This window comes from Miniopterus schreibersii (genome assembly GCF_964146895.1).
Source record: "Miniopterus schreibersii genome assembly, chromosome: 15".
Lineage (NCBI taxonomy): Eukaryota > Metazoa > Chordata > Mammalia > Chiroptera > Miniopteridae > Miniopterus > Miniopterus schreibersii.
In genome coordinates, this window is record NC_138115.1 from 26,154,566 (window position 1) to 26,176,613 (window position 22,048).

General features: G+C 41.4%; 1 protein-coding gene across 1 annotated transcript in view; it reads right to left on the minus strand.

Moving 5' to 3' along the window:
- Positions 1–22,048, minus strand: part of CLSTN2 (calsyntenin 2) — a 484,330-nt gene that overhangs the window by 270,020 nt on the left and 192,262 nt on the right. The window contains exon 2 of the mRNA XM_081160688.1: positions 17,209–17,331. Within this exon, the coding sequence (XP_081016814.1) occupies positions 17,209–17,331 (123 nt within the window). The remainder of the gene's footprint in view (positions 1–17,208; positions 17,332–22,048) is intronic.

Here is a 22,048-nt window from a genome sequence, read left to right on the forward strand (position 1 = left end):
CCACTGTACTTGACACACAGTAGACACTCAATAATTTCTTATGAATTAATGAATAAATAAATGTCAGTGTGAAAATCTCCATGTGTACCAAAACCACAGTCCTTCATCCCTCATTGCCTGGATAGCTTAAACCAGTGGTCACAAGCTACTGACCTGGGGCCAAGTTCAACCAGCAGTTTTTTTAATCTACATAGTGTCTGTCTTACACAGCACTTTACAGATAAAACATAATTACTTTTTAAAATTTTTTTTGGAAATTTCACACAAAACTCTGGATTTCTGACTTTTTTGAAAATGACAAGAACTGCTAGTTTGGGGCTTACATTTATAAATTTAAAAAACACACATAAACTTTTACTTATTTGTCCCACTAAGTGCAACTAAAAATCCTAGACAAAGTATGTAAGACAAACATAAGAAGACTCTTAAAGTCAGAGGGAAGGCAAACTGGGTGGGGAGCTGGGGACCCGTGAAACAAAATGGTGTTTCCTTTTTGTGTGCGTCTTATTTTGTTTTGCTTTGTTTTTGCCTCAAATATCCCAAACTTGTAGCTGAAGAAAACAGCAACTCATAACTGCCAACAGGTTCAGAGAAACCAAAAAAGCCCCAGAGCAAAAGTTGCTTTCTCTAACCAAAGGACTAGGAAAGGTATAGCTGAACAAGATAGATAACTTCCAGACAACAGCCACTCTACTCAGATAAACACTACATTAGCAGTTGTGGCCTCACGCCGATACATGCCAAAAAATGCAGTGTAGGAAGCCTAGGCCTACACCCTCAGAACCCTATACCCAGAAAAAATATGCTTTAGGAATGAAGGGGAAATCAAGACATTCTCAGATAAAGGAAAACTAAGAGAATTTGTCACCAGAAGACCTATTCTGAAAAAGCAACTAAAGGAAAATTTTGAAACAGAAAAGAAACTGTAAAAGAAGGAAACTTGGAATGCCAGGAAAGAAGAACACAAGCAAAAATATGGGTAAATACAATAAACAACAAAATTACAAATACAGTATCATTTACAGTAACTAAAAGAAAATTATTTGGGTATAAATCTAACAAAACTTGTGCAGGATTTGTATGGTAAAAACTATACAACACTAATTAAGGAAATCAAAGAAAATTGAAATAAATTAAGAGATATATCGTGTTCATGGATTGGAAGACTCAACATGGTAAAGATGTCAATTCTCTCCAAATTGATAAACAAATTTAATTCAATTCCTATCAAAATATTAGCAGGATTTCTTGTAGATTTAGACATAATCATTCTAAAATTTATATGGGAAATTAACAAAACTAGAATAGTTTAAACAATTTTGAAAGAAATAAGAATCATTTACCCAATTTTAAGACTTATTATATACCTATAGTAAACAAGACTATGTGGGTTTGATGGGGCAGTAGACATATAGATTGACAGAACAGAAAAGACAACCCAGAAATGGACCCACACAACCATGCCCAACTGCTTTTTGGTGCAAGAGCAATTCAATGGAGGAAAGACAAAATTCTTAACAAATGGTTGTAGGAACAACTGATCCTCCACTGGCAAAATAAAAAACAAACAAAAGCCCCTCAACCTAAGTTTCTCATCTTGTACAAAAATCAGCTCAAAATGGATTATGCACTTAAATATAACACAATCCATAGAAAGATAATTGGACTTCATCAAAATTTAAAACTTTTGCTCTGAGAAAGACCCTGTTAAAGGGATGAAAAGACTAATTAATGGGGAAAAATATTTACAAACCAGATAGCTGACAAAGGACTAGTATTTAGAGTATATAAAAACACTGAAAACTCAACAGTAAAAACATAAACAATCCAATTAGAAAATGGACAAAAGACATAAAAGGCAATTCAAGGAAGAGGACATGTGCATGGCAAATAGGCCCATGAAAAGATACTCAGCATCATTAGCCATTAGAGAAATGCAAATTAAACCCATAACGAGATCATACATGCCTATCTGAATGACTATAATAAGAGTAGCACATCACCTGCCAGTGAGGATGCAAAGAAACTGGATCTCTCATACACTGCTGGTGGGAAAGTAAAATGGCACAGTCACTCTGGAAAACAGCTTAGAAGTTTCTTTAAAAATCTAAGCAAGCAATTGCCATACCACTCAGCAGCTGTACTCCCTGACATTTATCCCAGAGACCTGAAGACTTATGTGCACACAAAAACTTATGCACAAATGTTGGTAGCAGTTTTATTCACAACAGCTGAAACCTGGAAACAATCCAGGTGTCCTGCAGTGGGTGAATGGCTGAAGAAACCGTGGTACAGCCCTGGCGGGTGTGACTGTTGGTTGAGCATGTCCCATGCATTGAAAGGTCACTGGTTCGATTCCTGTTCAGGGCACATGCCCCAGTTGTGGGCTTGATCCCCAGTAGGGAGAGTGCAGGAGGCAGTGGATCTGTTTCCCTTACATCCATGTTTTTTTTCTCTCTCGTCCTCTCTTTTCCTCTCTCTCTAAAATCAATTTTTTTAAAAAAGAAAAAAGAAATAGTGGTACTTTTAAACCATGGAATATTAACCAGAAACAAAAAGAATAGACTATTGATTGACACAGGCAATAACTCTCAGTGAAAAAAGCACCAAGTCTAAAAGGTTGTCTACCATATGATTCCATTTATCTAACATAGCTTGAAATGACAAAATTTTTAAATGGTACAGATTAGTGGTTGCTAGGAGTTAAGGAAGGAGTGGGATCAATTTATGTCCATCAGTGGATAAATGGATAGAGAAGATGTGGTACATAAATATAATGATATGATACAATTACGATAAGTGCAATAAGTTAGACAGAAAAAGATAAATATCATATGATCTCACTCACACATAAAATCTAAAAAATAAAATAAAATAAATAAAACAAACCGAGCTCATGGATACAGAGAACAGACTGGTGGTTGTCTGAGGTAGGGGGTGGGTGAAATGGGTGAATGAAGTCAAAAGGCACAAATTTCCAGTTATAAATTAAGTCACAGGAACATAATGTATAGCATGGTGATTATAGTTAATTATACTGTATCACATATTTAAAAGTAGCTATGAAAGGGGATCTTCAAAGTTCTCATCACAAGAAAGAAATTGGTAACTATATATGGTGACAGATATTAACTGGACTTATTGTAGTGATCATTTTCCAATATATACAAGTATGAAACCATTATGTTGTACATTCGAAACTAACATGATGTTAATTATACCTCAATTATTATTATTTTTTTTAAAAAGGAGGTAGTGGGTGGGAAGAAAGGTTGACATTAAAGATCCTGTGGTCATGGAAATGTTTTGTATCTTGACTACCAATGTCAACATCCCAGTTGTAACACTGTTCTATAGCTTTCTACTATGTTATCACTGGGAGAAACTGGGTAGGGAGTGCATGGGATCTCTCTGTGTTATTTCTTACTACTGCATGTAAGCTTACCTTTAACTCAAAATAAAGAATTTAATTAAAAAAATAATAAATCATCCTTCTTAAAAGAAATTAGCCAGCATTGAGTAGCAGCTGCTTCTTCCCTTAGCTAAGGTAACCTTCCTTACCACAAGGAGTCTCTCTGGATTAACACGGTCCCCTCTAATTCAGATTTCCCTGAGCCGGCAGGCCTCCTCCTTCCCTGGCTATGCTGGGTGTGGGAGTAGTGATCTGGGAAAACACACTTCCCTGGAGGACCTTGCTCTCGAGTGTACCAGAGGGCCACTGGAAGTCAGTTGGAGTCTCTGCGGAGCGCAACACAGGCAGTGTGATGAGACTCCTGAACACCAGTGTCCCCATCCCTGCTCCTGTGCTGCCGAGCGGTAGGTTATTAGCCTCTCAGTCCTTTCAACTCAAATTAACAAATGTTTACTGAGATCCTCTAAGCTACATTGTGTGCCAGGACATAACAATACACAAACCCTCTCTGGTATGAGGAGCAGACAATTAAATTAAATTGCGTTGAAAGTGCAGCAGAATGCTGGCCGAGTGCAGGAGCAAACGTGCCAAAAGCAGTAAGAGAAGTGACAGGTTAGTTAGGTATGTGATACAATATCAATGCGTCATTCATTCATTCCACAGACTTTAACTGAACACCTACTCAGTGCTAGGGGCTGGGGATACAGAATGATTCAGGCCAGAGCTAAAGCAGGTTCGTGAACAGACAATCACAGCCCAGTGTGTCAAGTGCCACGGCAGAGGAGAGAAATGCACGAGTGGAGAGCCACCAGGACGCCACTCAGGAGAGAAAAAATCAACCTTCTTAAAAGCAATTAGCCAGCACTGAGTAGCAGCTGCTTCTTCCTCGGTCTAGTCACCGAGGAGTCTATTTCACACGTCGGGGTGGGAGTCCTGTGGGGGTGGGGGTATGACTCTGATATGGGGCACAAGGAATTATATGGCCCCTCTCACCACTCGCCTGCAAGCTGGCTACGCACACTGGGTTGCATTGGGCTCAGGGCCCTCTTTGTAAATGAAATTTGGAGTCATGTCTGACGGACTGGATATGGGCATGAGAGTTGGGATGGGTGGAGGAGCCCAGTGGAAATGAGGTAGCAGGAAGGAATATATGAGCTTATAAGAGAAAAGAAAAACATCACAAATGAGAAAAAACTCAGGTGGTAGAGGGCGAGTCAGCGGCAGAGACCTGAGCGGAATGTTAGACACAGCTTGGGCCTACATGTGAACCATCCCGCATACCTAAGGCTTGGGAGCACCCATCCACCTCTGGAAAGGGAGGACTCTGGTAAAACAGAAAGAATTGTACAACACTTCTATGGGGAGCCCTGAGCAAGAGTGGGCCAGAAGAGGGGAAAGGCCATCTCCCGGCTCGCATAGAGATGATGAAGGGAGGTCAGCATGGATCAGTGCCCGGCTACATGGGCTGACTGGGGGTCTGTCAGTATCTGGGTGGACGACTGAGGACAGCATTAGAGTGACAAGCATCCGGAGCCAGGCAGTAGTTGAAATAGAAATAGAAATACACCTCCAGTGGCATGGCCAGCCCACCACATGCGAGGCTGGTGTGGAGCAGGCTGTGGGACAGAGGCACACACCGTAGGCAACAGGAAACAGCGCCAAGAGGGGTGGCTCAAGGAGTGGCCGAGGTGGAGAGATGGCAGAGGGGCAGGCCCCAGTGAATGTTATATGTGGCATTTTACCTCTTTAGGGACTGACTCTAAGACAGATACCCACAAAATAGGGTAATGGTCAAGGGATGCTCTTTGTGCGTCAGACTTAGGGGCAAAGAGCATAAAGCTTTTACCCTCACAATCCATAGCCTGGTGGAGCCAGTAGAAGGGCTTCTGCTAATGTGCCCTCACTTTCCAAATTAGTTTCTTTGCTTCCTTGCCCTTGAAATTTTGCCATTAGTATCATTAATATGCAGAAAAAGCTCGGGCCACACTGGGATTCACCTTTCCAAAAAGTATTATATTTTAATGAAGTCCATGTCCATCCAAGCCAACCACTGCAAGGGACGGCATTTACCATGACACTCAGCTGGAACTTAGATAAATAATAATAATTTTAAAAGTTTGCAGATTATACTGAACCCGGCTTAATAGGCCCTCTCTCCAAACCTCTGAAAGGAAGGCTCATAAAAAACTAATTAGTTTATATAGACTGTCAAGGTTCATGGGGGACAGCTGGCCTTTGATGCCTCATCTGTGATTACAGGCAGCTACAAGATAATAAAATTGAGCTCTGAACTCATGCCAAGGTATTCAGTGATCTCACGTTAGACACAGTGCCAAGCAGAATAAACTATAAATGCTTGCTGGTACTCCTGTTCTTTGATTTGGAATCTCAAACGAGTCTAAGACATTTAGGACTTGCATTCATAGGCCCCAAATTCCTATTAAAGTAAAACCACTGACCTTACAAATTCATATTCATAATTAATATTTGTGATGAGGTCTGATTCCAAGCGTGCTCAATATGGCCACTGTCATAAGTCGTGAAAATGGCTTCTGGAGAAGGGATTTGAATTGGCATTAATTTGTCTAAGCTTGGCTATTAAACGATCCAATTACTGACAACTGGAACTGGTTTTCAATCACCATTGATTTCACTGTGATGATCACCAGTTATAGCTGGCTTTTTAAGAGGATTTCCTTGATGCTTTCAAATCCCAGTTCATTCTTCTCTATGCTGCCCCCTTATCTGAAATTTCTTGAGCTTTTTTTCCCCTTGTCTCCCTAAGCTCAAACGATGCCCCATGCCTTCAATACAGAAAACCATATTAACAGGTGATTTTCGTTTGGCCTCTTTGGTTTCCATGGACAGTGACATACTCAGCCCTCTGAGGAGAGAGAATGAATATAAAGTGAAGTAATGAGGATGATTTCATGCAAATCCAAGATCACCAGGACTACTCAGTAACTGAGGCCACAGTTCGGTTCCCATCAAGGACCAGTCACTCTGTTCCCTCAAGGCACGTCTGATTGTCTCTGGGACCAGCTGCCACCCCTCAGTCTGCTGACCAAGCGTAACTTTTATTTGGACATGGCATAGAAGCTTCATCTACAATCCCCAGCCTCCAATGTGGCCCCTCAGCACCCAAACAGGAAGCCAGTTGGCCTCCTTCAGACAGGTGCCCACCCCAGGTCCCATCACAATTGGGCAAGGGAGCTTGGCCATGTGGCCTGGAATTGGGCCACCAGGGGCAGTGAGCGGGAAAGTAACATAAGCATGCTTGAATCACGGTTGTCAGTAAGGCCATAATTTGGAGTCCCTCACACCCTGGGATGCCTTCAGGTTTGGAGCCTGATGGGTGCCTATGTCTTCTGTTTTATCTCTAATAGTGGGGTAAAGGTGAGGTTTCTTTTGACTTTTTTGATGTTTGTTTTCCCTGATTTATGCTATATGGAGCCCTGACTTTGGAGTTCTAAGTTTGACCCCATTGTCTTTTTGCTGAGGCTGCAGAGAGTCAGGGACACTGACAAGAAGGTGAATGAAGCTAAGAGTGTCCCCATGGAGTGAGGCCTCCTCCCTGACCTCAGGAGCACTGTGCCCACTCCTCCTGAGTCCAGCAGCTGTGGGATGGAGCAGAACCAGATGATGGCAAAAGAGAACAGCGGTTAATAGGGAGCAGAAGAAAAGAGTGGATTGGGAAACCACTCCTAGGAAACAGAATCATCCTCATAATGGGGGCACCTGGCAACAAGTTTCCCACATGATCTCAGGATGGCTATGAGCCAGACCAGTGATTGCCCTGTGCCTACCATTCGTCCCTCATTGAATGGGATGTTACTGAGGTTTCCCTTCCCCTGGAGGGTTGTGTGGGGAATATAACTTATCTTTCTAGCACACGTCTCTGGAGCAAGAGAGCTAATTCCAGACCTGATGAAGATCACAAAAATCTTGAGCTTCAAACCAGATGCCATGATTGGATCCAACTTTGGGGGGTGGTCTTAGGATAGGGTGAGCATAGCTTTCATGAGGAAGGGATGTGAATCATGTGGCCTAAGGGCAAGCAGGCTGTGATAGAATGACACACTAATGACCCTAATTGTCAGCCCTCCCTGTCCTTGGTATTCCACTCCTACTTTGACTCTGGGCTTCGTCATGTGACTTGTTCAGCCAGGAGGACAGAAACTTGTCCCAAGTAGTTGCTTGCAAAAGTGCTTGCACATTTCTGTGCTCTTTATGCTTCTCTGTGACCACCACAGGGACATGCTCAGGCTAGCCTGCTGACATGCCCACACTAGCCTCCGGAAGAATACATGTGGGAGAGCAGCGTCATCTCAACCAAGACTACGCTAGACCAGCCAGCCTACAGCCCATGGACACCTGAAGGAACCCAGCTTAGACCCACTGAGCCTAGCAGAGCTGCCCTTTAACAGGTATGCTCATGAGAAAGGATTAGTGGCTGCTTGTTGATGTTTCTAAGTTTTGGGTAGTTGTTGCACAGCAGTGCCTAAAACATCTGGTTGGAATTACAACTTCACCATTCTTACTGTGTTCATAGAAAATTACGTACAGTAGTCCCCCCTCATGTGCAATTTCACTTTTTGTGGTTTCAGTTACCTGTAGTCAACTGCAATCTGAAAATATTAAATGGAAAATTCCAGAAATAAACAATTCATAAGTTTTAAATTGCGTGCCCTTCTGAGCAGTACATTGAAATCTAGCATCATCTTGTTCCGTCCCACCCGGGATGTGAACCATCCCTTTGTCCAGCATCTCCATACTGTAGATGCTCCCCACCAGTTAGACACTTAGTAGTCATCTTGGTTATCAGATCAACTCAGTATGGCAGTGCCTGCTTTCAAGTAACCCTTATTTTACTTAATAATAACCCCAAAGTCATTCACATAACTTTTATCACAGTATATTGTTACAACTGTTTTATTTTACTATTAGGTACTATTGTTAATCTCTTATGGTACCTACTTTATAAATTAAACTTTATCACTGGTATGTATGTGTAGGAAAAAATTTAGTGTGTGTGTGTATATATATATATATATATATACACACACACACATATATATATATAAATTTAGTGTGTGTGTGTGTGTATACATACACACACACACACATATATATCATATATATATATATCATATATATATATATATATATATATATATATATATATATATATATATATATATATATAGGGTTTGGTACTCTCTGCAGTTTTAGACATCCACTGGGAGCCTTGGAACATCTCCCCCATGGGTAAGGGGAGGCTACTGTAATCTGGTTTAGTGTCAGCCTCTACTGAAAAACAGGTATGATTATGATGCCTATTTCAGAGGATTGCTGTAAAAATTAATATAGTGTGTATAAAATACCTGATATGTAGTAAGTGCTCAATAAATTTTAGCTAATTTTAGTGCCTTTGTGTGCAAGTTGTTTTCTGTATAAGGATGTACAACTGAGGTGACAAATAGGGACTGACTTCCACCGCTTTCTCCATTTGCCAAGTCGTGTGCTCTGGTGCAGGACAGGATCTATCTGTAAGAAGGGCACCTTTTTCTAATTTGCACAGTTACCATATGAACTAGCAGAAGTTCTGCTATTATGATGCATTTCATTGCTCACTTTTCATCCTGTTTAAATGTAATACTGTCATTAACTCAGAATCCCAGAAGACTTGAACTCCCTACATTCAAGCTCTTCTCTCAAGCTTTCTCCTAGTGCCAGCACTCGAGCTTTCTAATGTGGAACTCCGCATCCCTCCTGTTGGTGTGATCATCTCCCACCAGTTTACCAGGACCTTCTCGGTTTTATCACATCCCAGGAAACTTTTAGTCAAAGGCAAACAGTGCTGGTTGACCTTCCTGAATGCCCCTCACTGTTCAGTCTAACTGAGGGTGAAAGGCCCACAAGTAAACACTGGTTCTCCCTTAAACATTAGTTTGAACTGGGGCAGGACCTCACCAGAGCCTTCTCATTGAGAAGGTCAGGGTCACTGGTGAACAGCCTCCAACCCCCATGCAGACCATGGAGCCCAGCCCCTTCTGTGAGTATTTACCTGGGACCCTCACCCTCTTCTTTCTCCTTGCTTGGCAACCCCTGGCTCTTAGTCCCTCCCCCAGCCACCCCATAGGTGCTTCTCCTTAGTGCCTCCCCTTAGCATCCACTCAGCACAGGAGCAGCTCGCATGATCATACTCGAAGGGGCTCCAACTGCTGTGAAAGAACCTGCCCAACCAGGCTCCCATGGGGAGCACGGGGGTCTTAGGACGGGATACGAGGATTAAGCGTGATCATTATGGAGGAGAGGCAGAGAGTAAAATCTTCAGATGAGATCGGCCATCCTAAACTTACCAAGGCTAAGCTGCCAAGCAGCAAAAATACACATGACCTTCAACACGAGAGAAATTAAAACCAACAACAACAAAAGGCCAAGTGGCAGGGGATACACAGACAGACAGCTGTAGGGACACTGAGAGCCAGGAAAGAGGATAATTAATGAGAAGAAAGATTTGGAAGGATTTGTTACAGCTGTGAGAAAAAAATTCAAGGCAAAGCCCCCAAACCTGGTAAGCTCCCTATTCTTTCAGCGTATAGCTCCTCCCAAGAAGGTGGCCACCTACCATCTCCATGGCTGAAGAACTGTTGGTTCTCAGTAAGGCAGGGGTTTTGTGTGCCAGGCTCCCGGAGCCCAGGGGTTATGGGAAAGGTCCCCTGTCCACCCCAGTGGAGCTGAGATCTGCCCCCTGAGCTGCTTGGCCATCAGCACATAAAGGGAGGAGTACACAATGTGAAAGGGAAACATTGGAGTGAATGCAGTGCCCGTGGTGGGATAGCCAAGAAAGGGCCCCAGCTATGCCCTTAACCCCATATCATTGTCAAGGCTGGAAGCTGCCAAGCTGGCAGAAGACAACCCAGAAACAGAGCCAAATTAATACTTTAATTCCAGAGTTATGGATACATCAGTTCTTCCTGCCAGTCTGCCTGGCAGACCCTCCAGCACCAACAGAATCAAGACCATAGGTGTGGTCAAGAAAGTCGTGTTGATTCTAGGGATTAAAATTGGACCCTTTCATGGTCACTCTCCTCAGTGATCACAAGCATCAACTTGACCAGGTCTTCTGGCTTATTTACTGGTTGCCGTGGCCTTACCCCTCAACATTTTTCAGCTTTAAAGCAACTCGTATATTACCTTGATGAGTTCTCAAACCCCATCTTGCCTACAACTGGAAACCCTTAGATCACAGTCACTGTAGTGAGAGGAGAATTCGTCACAGGAGGCCTGAAGCCCGCAGAGATGGGACTGAGGGCCCCACCACAGACTGCAGACACGTGTGGGAGCCAAGTCTAGTTCTCGCTTCCCTGTCTAATCTGAACCCCACCATCTGCTCAAAAATTGGACAATCACAGATCATACTAACATAAACATTTGACAACAGAAACTAATTTGTCACTGAAAATAGAACACATGTTTGTTTACTCACTATCTGTGAATTAAACCATAAACATAATATACTGAATTCTATGTTTGTATAAAAAAGATATTTCAAACAAAGTTGTCAATGGCAGTGTGATTTCTAAAAATAGAAAAATATTGTAAACAACCTAAATATAAAAAAATAGTGAAATGGTTAAATAAACTATGATACAGCTATATGATGTATAATTATGCCTGCACTTAAGTAATATTCTTTAATATGTTCTAGTCAGCTTTGAAGATGTCTGGGGAAATGAAAACACAAAGACTCTGTACCATATATACTATGATCCAAATTAATATGAACTATGTATCTATATGTGAACAGAAAAGAAGTCTAGCAGGGTCTTAAGAGTGAGGGCTAATTTTGTCTTATTCTTTACTCTTTTTAGTAATTTTCACATGTACTTGGATGAATAGACACTGGCCCATGTCTTTCTGCTTCCTTCTTATTCTTGATCCCAGCATGGCCAGGTCCAAGACGGCAGCCCAGACTGCACATTCCAGAGAGGTGTGAACCTGGTTCTCTGCACGGACTGCTATGCATCGGCCTCTGACTGAGGCCACGTCAATGCTCAGAGAACAGGGTGAGACAGCAGGGGGCATCCTCAGGAATGGCCCCCAATACAAAGCAAGACACAGCTACTGTGAAGCTGATACAGAGGCTCCTCCGCAGCCAGGACCACAACACAGAGAGCCATGGGGCAGGACAGACTGAAGAAGGCTGGGCCCAGTTCAGTGGCCCTGAGGTTACTGGATGGGGGAGTGAGGCCCAGATGTGGTTACTCTCTTTGTGTCTCACATGGAACTCAGTAACAGATCTCTTTTATGTTTTTTGCCACTGCCATAAACTACCTAAACACCTATTTACTCACATTTTTCTTTAAATTGGGGTTTAAGAAAAACTTAAATGAATTTATTTAAAAAGAGAACAACTGAAAAGCCAGCAATATTAGCCTCAAATAGAAAGTAATCTAAATAAAATACAGCAGACTGTTAAAATTCTACCTTGACACTGTTGCCTACGGAATGCTATGAGATTGAGCCTGTTCTTCTTTATCAAAATGAGAGATCAGCGGGTGTTTGAGAGGTGCTGAAGACACCTTGACAATCCTACACTGCACCTTTCCCCTTAACATAACCAGAAAGATTGAAAGAGAACTTAAAAGGGAACTTAAAATGGGATCCATGAGTGTGTTCTAGGCACTTTGCATTACTGTCTTACTTAACCCACATATTAACCTGGAGTAAACACTATGTTTACCCTCATTTAAATATGAGGAAACTGACCCTCATAGGAGTTCAGTAACTTATCTGAGACCATACAGCTAGCAAACGTAGCAGAGCCTAAGTGTAAAGCAATGGGCACCTGGTCAAAGCCCATGACTGTTCACAGCCAGCACTCCCTTCTCACCAAGGGCGCTCCAAGCCCTCAGGGATGGTCTCTGCCATCAGGCACCTGTGGGGCCCACAGGGCAAACAAGGGCCCTGGACAGGTCCAAAGATAAGGTGGCAGAAAATGCTCAGGAGGACAAACGAAATTAATCATGGAGAAAAGAGCACCTCCCGCTGCCACCAGCCAGTTAAACCAGGCCACGTCAAGTCCCAGGCAATTTTCTGGGCAGCCTTCAGAGAGTCACCAGCCTGAGAAGCCAGCCAGTGATGCTGGGATCACTTTCTGTAGCCCTGTCCTTGCAAAAGGCATGTCCGGAGTGGCCCAACGTAAGCAAATGAATAGTTCTATTTTCTCTGAAAGGCAATCTAATTTCCTACAAATTTAAAAGTCTCCACAGTTTCCTAATAGGCCTCAGGGGGGCTCATGTAGAAATTAATAAGTTCAAAATGTGCCCAATTTGCTTTCGTTATCATGCTTTGCCATGCGGTGGAGAGAGTTTTTGTTATTACTCGAGAATTTCTCTGCGTCTAGTTCTCTTAGAGGGGCCTGTCCACTGGGCTCAGATACTGGGTTGAGAACCGAGTCAGGTCTAATGGACTCAACTGAGGCCTGAGGGCAGCTTCACGGACTAAGAGCCGCTGCGTCTACCTCTCAGGTGGGGCAGGTTCAAAAGGCAATGTAATAGGAGAGTGGGATTCAGAGCAGAGGGAGACGTGCAGCCCCACAGTGAGCCTGCTCAGGGACAGGGAGCAAAGCGTGGTCTCTCTGGGAGTTAGATGTCCCGTCTATGAGACAGGCAGAGAGGAAGATCTGGAAAAGAAACCTCAAGTTTATTAAACGTCTATATCTTGAATCACTACAATATGCAGTAGAGATGTTCTTTAAAGTTAATCAAAACAACAACCCTGGAAAGCTTATATCATTTTACGGATGAAGATAGTGAGGCTACTGTAATATGATTTCATTATATTGTCACTAAATCACATGCTTCTGTTCCATTAACAGGATGCAAACTGGTACAGCCACTAAAGAAAATAGTATGGAGGTCTCTAAAAAAATTAAAAATAGAACTACCATATGATATAGAAATCCCACTTCTGGGTATATATTCAAGGGATATAAAATCAGGATATCAAACAGATATCTGTACTCCCATGTTCACTGAAGCTTAATTCACAATAGCCAATATATGGAAACTACCTAAGTGTCTGCCAACAGATGAAAGGAGATTATATATATATGTATGTATATATATATTTATATATATACACATGTATATGAAGAAAATCCTGCCATTTGCTACAATGTAGATGAACCACATTGAGGATATTACGCTCAGTGAAATAAGCCAGACAGAGAAAGACAAATACTGCATAGTATCACTTATATGTAGGATCTGTTATGTGGAATCACTAATATATGGTGTCACTAATATGTGGAATCACTTATATAACATACATGTTATCACTTATATGTGGATTCACTTATAAGTGGAATCAGCTTTGAAAAACCAAATTCACAGAAACAAAGAGTAGAACAGTGGTTACCAGGAGGGTAAGGCACATAGGGAGATGGTGATCAGAGGGGAAAAGTTTTCAGTTATACGATGAGTAAGTTTGGGGAACCTAATGTACAGCATGATTATTATAGTAAACAGTACTGAATTATATACTTGAAAGTTACTAAGAGAGCAGATCTTAAATATTTTTAACACACACACACACAAATGGTAATTATATGAGGTGATGGAGGTGTCAGGTAAGGCTATGGTTTAATCATTTCACAATATATACACATATCAAATCAATACATTGTATACCTTAAACTTACACAATGTTATATGTCAGTTATATCTCAATAAAGTTAGAAAAAAGAATTATAAACTATAGAATATTTATTGAGTAAGAAAGTATTTAGCCATTTAATCAGTTGCAGAACAATATTTAATAAAATGGTATATTTTCACTTTTTTAGTGGGAAAAATAAGTTATAGTATTGAATATAAGATAGAAAAAACGAGTATAAAAATGAGTGGAGGGAACTACATTAAAATGTTAACAGGCTTTGGGGGTAAAAAAGAAATTTTTATACTTTTTTTGGTGCTTTGTTATATTGTTCACATTTTCTACAATAAATACTTGTTATTGTCATAATCAGGAGATATACAATAAAAACTATTTTAAATCCCCGAATTTTGCACTTATATGCAAAATGGAATCATGATTTTTATTTAAACAAATGACAAATTTTTAAAAGGGGGGGTGGAAATCACAAGAGAAACAAGACAGAAAATACAATTTGAATGGAACCATCTCCCAAAAAACGTATAACTCCCCCCACAGGCTAAATTGGAAATAAAGACCATGGGGAAAAGGGTGGAAAGTGCCACAATACAAGAGCAGTTTGATAAGGGGGGACTAAAGGCTGCAGTTGACTTAAAGAAATGATGGAGCTGGCAGATATGAATTTTTCAATTTTATGAGAATGATAGGGATCTGAAATAAATCTGTATTTTCTTTTTAAGATAAATGTTTTAAAATAAATGTTTGCAGCATAGATGGATGGCTAGTGCCTGTGTCCTGCCTTAGAGCTAATCATAAATAACACAGAGAAAAATGGCTTTGACCGTTTTTAAAAGCATCTTTATTTTTTGCTCTTAAGAGCTTGGAAGATTATATTTTGATGCATTAAGGAAGATTTTTTTAATGCAGCTGCAAATATCAGGAGGAGTATAGAAATTGCCTTCAGATGAAAATAACTAGTCAGGGCTTGGTTTAGAAGTAAACCTTCATCTCAAGATGTAGCCCAAAACCCATGGACACATAATAGTTAGAATACAAATTCAAGTTCAAAGGCATTTGGGAGGTTTATGATTTAAGGAAATCCTTTGGCGACTCTTCAGCCCTATCACCAAAATGGTTCATTGTCCTTCAGCCCTATCACCAAAAAATGTAAGTTATCCTTTGTAAATCCCACCTTTGAAGTATCAGATCTGCTGGAAATTCTCCCCCCTCCCATTTTGGTCTGTACATTAGGAAGCTTGTAGCTGGACTGCAGAGCAGCTGATTCCACTGCTGCAGTTTCCAGGTTCACTAATGGATGGGACAGGGCTACACGGAGGGCAGACGTAATAATCAGACACATCCCTCACCTTTTACAGAGTAAGCCTCACTACACTGAAGGGATTTAACTGCATCCATTTACTTCCCACTTAAAATGCCATTGGTTTTCTCTGCTCTGTTTTAAAGAGGGGCCACACATTGGAAGGGAAAGGTGAAGGAGAGGGGCTGCCTGGCGGAGGGGCCTCTGCCGCAGGCTTTGGGAGGAGAGGCTGAGGGAAGCCAGGAGCACCCGGCGTGTCTAGAGAGGGAAGCCAAGGCTCAGCTCCGGATTTCTGATCCGATTCATCAAGGTAAACCAAAATCTTTTTTTTCAATGCTAAATCTCCCAATAGCTAAATGTTGTACCTAATTTTTTAAGCACACGGTGTGTGCCAAATCCAACATTTTCATAACACAAACATTTTTGCTAGTGTTTGTTTTAAAATCTCATTTTAGGGGATTGTTAAGAATTGCTGATACCGTTTAGTTATGTCCAAGAAAGAGATGAATTGGAACATTCCTGGGCTGGCCAAAGTTTGGGGAAGACACCTTGTCTTTTTTGGAAAAGACAGCACGGGATTTATACTTCCCAGTGGAATCTGGTTGAGCTGAGATCTCTGAGGATGGCTGGAAGATGTATGGAAATGTCCCAACTCCAAACACCATGGAAGTCACAGTCAGGTGCCCTTGGTGGTTATCATTCTGCATTAAATCAAAATAAAGCCTTCTTCTGAGAGTCCAGAGCATCTCCCCCATGCTCTGCAAGAATGCTTATGGGTTTATCTTCACATAACGCTGAATTTGCCCCATTTAACGCACTCCCTCGCTCCTTACTTTATAATATTCTGTGATGAAAAAAGGCCCTTCACAAAGCTTATCTCTTCAAAGTGCAAAAGAACCTATTTTTTCTGCCCAAGGAGCTCATAATGTAGCAGACAAACTGTCAAAAAAAATAGACTTCATCATGGTGAAAACCTCAGTCTGGCACCCATCTATCATAAAGCAATCTTCTAGAAATCTTGAAAACCTTCATTAAATTTCCTGTCTGTCTCCTGACAGTTATAAAATGTTAACAATATTACTCATGTTGCAGGCATCTTCAGAAATTCTTTGTTCAGTCTCTCCACCCTCTGCCATCACCCATCCCCTCTCTTTGCCGAAATCTATGGAAACATAAGACATAGCCATATTCTCCACACACTCCTCCTGGGACCCGGACCTTGCAAAAGGTTAGAGGAGGGAGCAGTTGGACTTGAAAACAATGAGAAGGTTCCCTGTCCACAAGCTGCAGAAGTCAAAATGGCACTGCCTTTGGGTTCCTTCTCCAAAATCAACACTCACTTTGAAGCTCAAGGGCACAGATTTGTCCTACTTTTAGCGAATATTTCCTGGTCTTTTTTCTTTCCCTTTCCTCTCGCCAATCTATGACGCTACAAGTTTTCACCTGTCCATGATATGTGTTAGTGACGACAGTGGGTCACACACTATCTCCTGTCTATGGGTCATCTTTCTAGAGAGGATTCCCATACTGAACTTACTGGCCCAACCTTTCCAACGTCCAACAATATACCATCTCTCAGAAGAAGAAGAAATAATCACCTTGCATTGGAGGTGACACCAAGGAGAAAAAACATAAGGAGATACAGAATCCACACGAGAAATCAGAAGCGGTACACAGCTTTGAAATCACAGGCTGATCTATAAGATGCACAGCATAGTGACAACAGCTATAAAGCAGGAGCCTGGGCCTTGTGAGGTTTCCCAGCTTGTCTACACAGTGATCCAAACCCAACCATGCTAAGCCATCATCTCACCTGCAAAAGGAACTGGTGCGTCTTTGTCCAGGGCTACCAGTGGTGGGTCCAAAATGACTGTGTCATTGTTCTCAGTAATGACTCCATGATACGATGTCTCGATCCATGGCTTGTGCTTGTTGACTATGGAAAAAATAAAACATGAAGATTGACTTTTAAGATCATCATTTGAATAATTAATCCATAATTGGAAAAAGTTCAAAAATACCAATATGATAGCATCAAAACAAAAACATGAAACACTTAGGAATAGCTTTCACAAAATACATGTAAGATATATATACTGAAAACTCTAAGACATTGCAGAGAGAATTTAAAGAAGACCTGGAGCGGTCTTAATGGAGTGCTCGTGATTTGGTAGACTCAACATAGTTAAGATGTAAATGTTTCCCTAATTGAGCTATAGAGTCAATTCAATGCAAATCAAAATAATAGTAGGATTTTGTTAGTGGATAAACTAATTTTAGATTTTTATGAAAATGAAAAAGACCTGATATCACCAAAACAATTTTGAAAATGAAGAGCAAAGTTGGAGGACTTACACTACCTGATTTTAAGACTCACTGTAATGCTACCCTAATGAAGAGAGTTTGGTATTGACATGAAGATAGACATATACTGAAAGGAAGGAAGAAAGAGTGCAGAGATAGACACACATACATATGGCTGATTAATTTCTGACAAAGGCTCCAAGACAATTCACTGGAAGGAAAGGTTGGTTTTTCCATTAAATGCTGCTGGAAAAATTAGATACCCATATCCAAAATAACTTTTTTCAATCCTACTGCACAATCATACACAGAAATCATCTCTAAATGTAGTTTGGTCCTAAATGCAGGAGTTAAAATTATAAAACCTTTAAAAGAAAGCACAGGAAAAAAATCTTAATGTCCTTGGATTAAGCAAAGATTTATCTGAAGGGCATGAACCATAAAAGATAAAATTGATACATCAAACATTATGAAAATTATAAACTTCTAATTTTTGAAAAACACACCTAAGAAAATATTTTTTTTAAGTCATAGACTGGGAGAAAATATTTTCAGATCATCTCATAAAGGATTTTTATCCATACATATAAAGAACTCATACAACTCAATAATAAGATAATCTGTTAAAAAAAAAAAAAAAAGGGCAAAAATTTGAACAGACCTATCACCAAAGTAAATATATGAACAGCTCATAAGGACATGAACAGATGCTCAACATTAGTAGTTTTCAAGGATATGCAAACCCATAACGGGATAATACCCACCCCCGCTGAATGGTTAAGATAAGATGCAGTCCCGAGTTCCAATGAAGATGTGAAGCAGCTGAGACTCAGGTATTGCTGGTAAGAATGCAAAAGAAGACCCTTTGGAAAATAGTTTAGCAGTCACTGTGGAAAACAGTTGAACAATTCTTGTAAAATGACTCAGCAATTCCATTCCCAGAATCTATCCAAGAGAACTGAAAACATAAATTACACAAAAAGACTTGTGTGTAAATGTTTGTAGAATCTTTATTTAAAATAGTGGCAAACTGGAAGCGAAAATGGCCATCAACCAGTGAACGGATAAACAAATTTCAGTATGTTCCTAGAATGGACACCCATTTAGCAATTGAAGGAAATCAACTCCTGATCCATACAACAATGTGCATGAATATCCAAAGCATTTTGCTGGTGAAATAAAGCAAAAGAAGTCAGATACAAAGACTGCAATCTGTTTGATGACATTCATATGACATTCTAAAAAAATGCCAAAGCCTAAGGACAGTAGTTGCCAGGGCTTGGGGGTGGAGTGGGGTTCCCTTGGAAAGGGGCCCCCGGAAACTCTCTGAGATGCTGGAACTGTCCTGTATCTTGATTGTGGTGATGGGTACACTTGTCTGCCTTTATCAAATTTACCAATCTGATATTTCAAGATTGTATCATGTGTAAATTGTGCCTCAATCAATATGGGGCAAGAACAAAGTCCTTATCCTCATGGGACTTGCAGACTAGAGAGGGATCCATGATAACCAGTATGGTAAGGGGTCGGTAAGAAGAGGAAAAGCAGAGTACTATGGAAGAGAGAGGGGAAGCACTAACCCAGCCATGGTAATCCAGAATTTCTTCCTGGGAAAAGCAGACTCTGAGTCATGAGCAATAGGAATTAATCCAGGATAAAGGATGTGGAGGATCCCTGGCAGAGGAAGGTGCATAAGCACAGTCCCAACAGTAAAGGCACCTGGTACACCATGGGGGGGAAATGTGAACAGTTAGATTTGACTGGAGAACAAAGTTTGAGAAGAAAGCTAGCCAAGTGGCAGGAGAGAGACAGCAGCTGTATCACCCAGGATTCACTGGCATGTACAGAATCATCCAGAGCCACTTCCAAACCCTGGCTACACAGAACACTAGAGAACCTGCTCTTTTCCAGAAAGAAGCAATAGATGTTGATCCAGTGGCTTGGCTGTTATTTCTTATTTAATCAGTTCCCTCCCCTGACAAATGCTTTGCCTTTTTGTTCCAATAGGCTGAGGCCAGTCAGCTCACGCTTTGCTCCATTTGGATGTAACTTTGGAAGAACTGGTTTTTATCAATTCTTCACAAGATAATGTCCCTCTTTGCTGCACAACTCTTCTTGAGGCTGAGTTCTGTCATACCATGCCCCTTAAAACTGCTTCTTGACTCTGCCTTTTATCTGGAAAATGGCTGTGTCCTTGTGTTCACACAGAGGAAACACCAGTGTGATATTTCTGCCCCATTTATGGAGAAATTACGTCTCCCATCCAACGTGCCATTACCTAAAGCACAGATGCATTTTTGGGAGCACTCCTTGGCTCTCTTCTCTTTGTTCCCACCTCTGAAAACTTGCATTAACACTCGATCCAAGCATCAGGACCAAATGGCTGATGATTTACCCTTTGAATTTTTCTACTTTCATCCTAAAGTTGACCCTCTGGCCATTACTAGGTCCTTGATCTTCAGAACTCCAATATTTTTCCCCGGGTAAAGTAAACTGTGAGTAAAAAACATGCTGTACTGACTGCAAAATGCTCTAGTGAGGTTAACTACACCCTAGTACATAGGTCATTCTAGTGGTCAGGCTGGTCTTTTGCCTGTCAAGCCTGACTTCCCCTTCCCACCTGATCCCTTGGTAGAGCCGCATAGACCAGGGTGGACATCTAACCCATGAAGAGTTGATGGGTGGAGTAGGTTGGGCCAGTTAGTTAGATATTTAAATTTTCATTTAAGAGGCCCAGAAACTAAAATTTGCTTGGTGATGGGCACTTGAGATAAAAGTTCATAAGGAGTTGGGGCTGGAGTTCTTGCAAGATCAATCAAGGTTTAGGGGAAGCTGAGAAACCATTAAAATCAGAGGAATCTAGTCTGTCAGGATCTGACAATCTGAGAGCCAACATGCAGAGAGAAGCACCGAGCAGCTGCAGGAGTTGTGGAGGCTGGCTCCTACTCTTGTTTCCCAGTCCAGGCCCTGCTCACCCTTCACGGACTTGTAAGCCTACCATGGGGTATCTGAGGTTGCCAAGGGAAGCTTTTCAATAGATCTTCCCACAACCACCATTTAAAGAAATGTGTACTAGTTTGAGTGGGTGTCTGCTCTTGCTCTAAAGTGATTCCTAACTACAATAACTATAATAGCATTTTAAAAGCAATTCTAGTCCCTGCTTCAGAGTGAGGGTGGGATTGGATCCCTGCATAGGTGAGAGGTAAGCCTGCCTAAAGGTAAAGCTGATCCTACACGTCCCTGCCTGGGATCCATCAGCAGCTCTGTCTACCCCAAGATTAGGTGAAGCCACCCAAAGACCTCAGCTACCTCAGTTTCCAATACCTTGGCCTTCACTGTGATATCGACCCCTCTCCTCTAATTTGTTCCAGATTCATCTCCAGCCCCACCTCTTTCACTCCTCCTCCTCTGCCCCCCAACATCACCCTGCACGGCCAGCTCTCATTGCCATTAGCTATTCCCCTGTTTCTCTTTCCCATGGAACTGTGAGCCCTCTTGAGGGAAAGGCAGCAAGCTAGTTACGATAATGCCCACAGGTCCTAATACAGTGACCAGCACATTGATAAACGAGCTGAGCACGCTTTTACCTTGCTGGCACCTGTAATGCCTGATACATTAGCAACACTTTGATTCCAATGAGCAGGTATTCTTACATTACTCAAATGGAAAAAGGGCATGCCTCCCAAAGCGTAGGGTGACATTTGCCATCACTTAATTAGAGGCTATGCATATCTCTTGCTAAAGGCACCAATTAGAGAGTTTTAAATACAAATTCTGTGTGTGTGACTCACATATGCAAAGATCCTCAGAAAATTAGGGTTACATTTTACTGTTTTAAATTGGGCTAAAAAGCACTTGAGGAAAAGATGACTGCGTTATTAATCCTCAACTGCTTGGTAAACGTTCTTTCCTTTCCTTCCTCCCTCTTTTCCTTTTATCCATTTGTCCACCATTCCTAATTTTTTTCTTTCTTTCCTTCTGTCATTCTCCATTCATAAGTACTCACTTGTTTAAAGTATGGGTTTTCTCAAAGTCATTAAATTTTTCCAGCCTGGGACAAACCATGAGCCACTTTCATTGGGGACTGGCATGCGGGCCAGGAGCAGAACTAGGACGAACTGAGCACTGGGAATTGTGTGATTTTACAAAAGTGAGATTTTCAGTGTTTTCTACATAAGCCATCTGCATAAAGCCAATTGCGCAAAGCTTGCCTTAAAACAGACCCTGAAGTTGGGTGCAGGGGATACTATGCTTAATGTCATAGTTCTCTCACTATGTAACCAACAGTATAAACAGAGTATCCTAGCTGAGTCTTTCAATTTTCCCAGACCTTTGTTCACTCTCCTTTA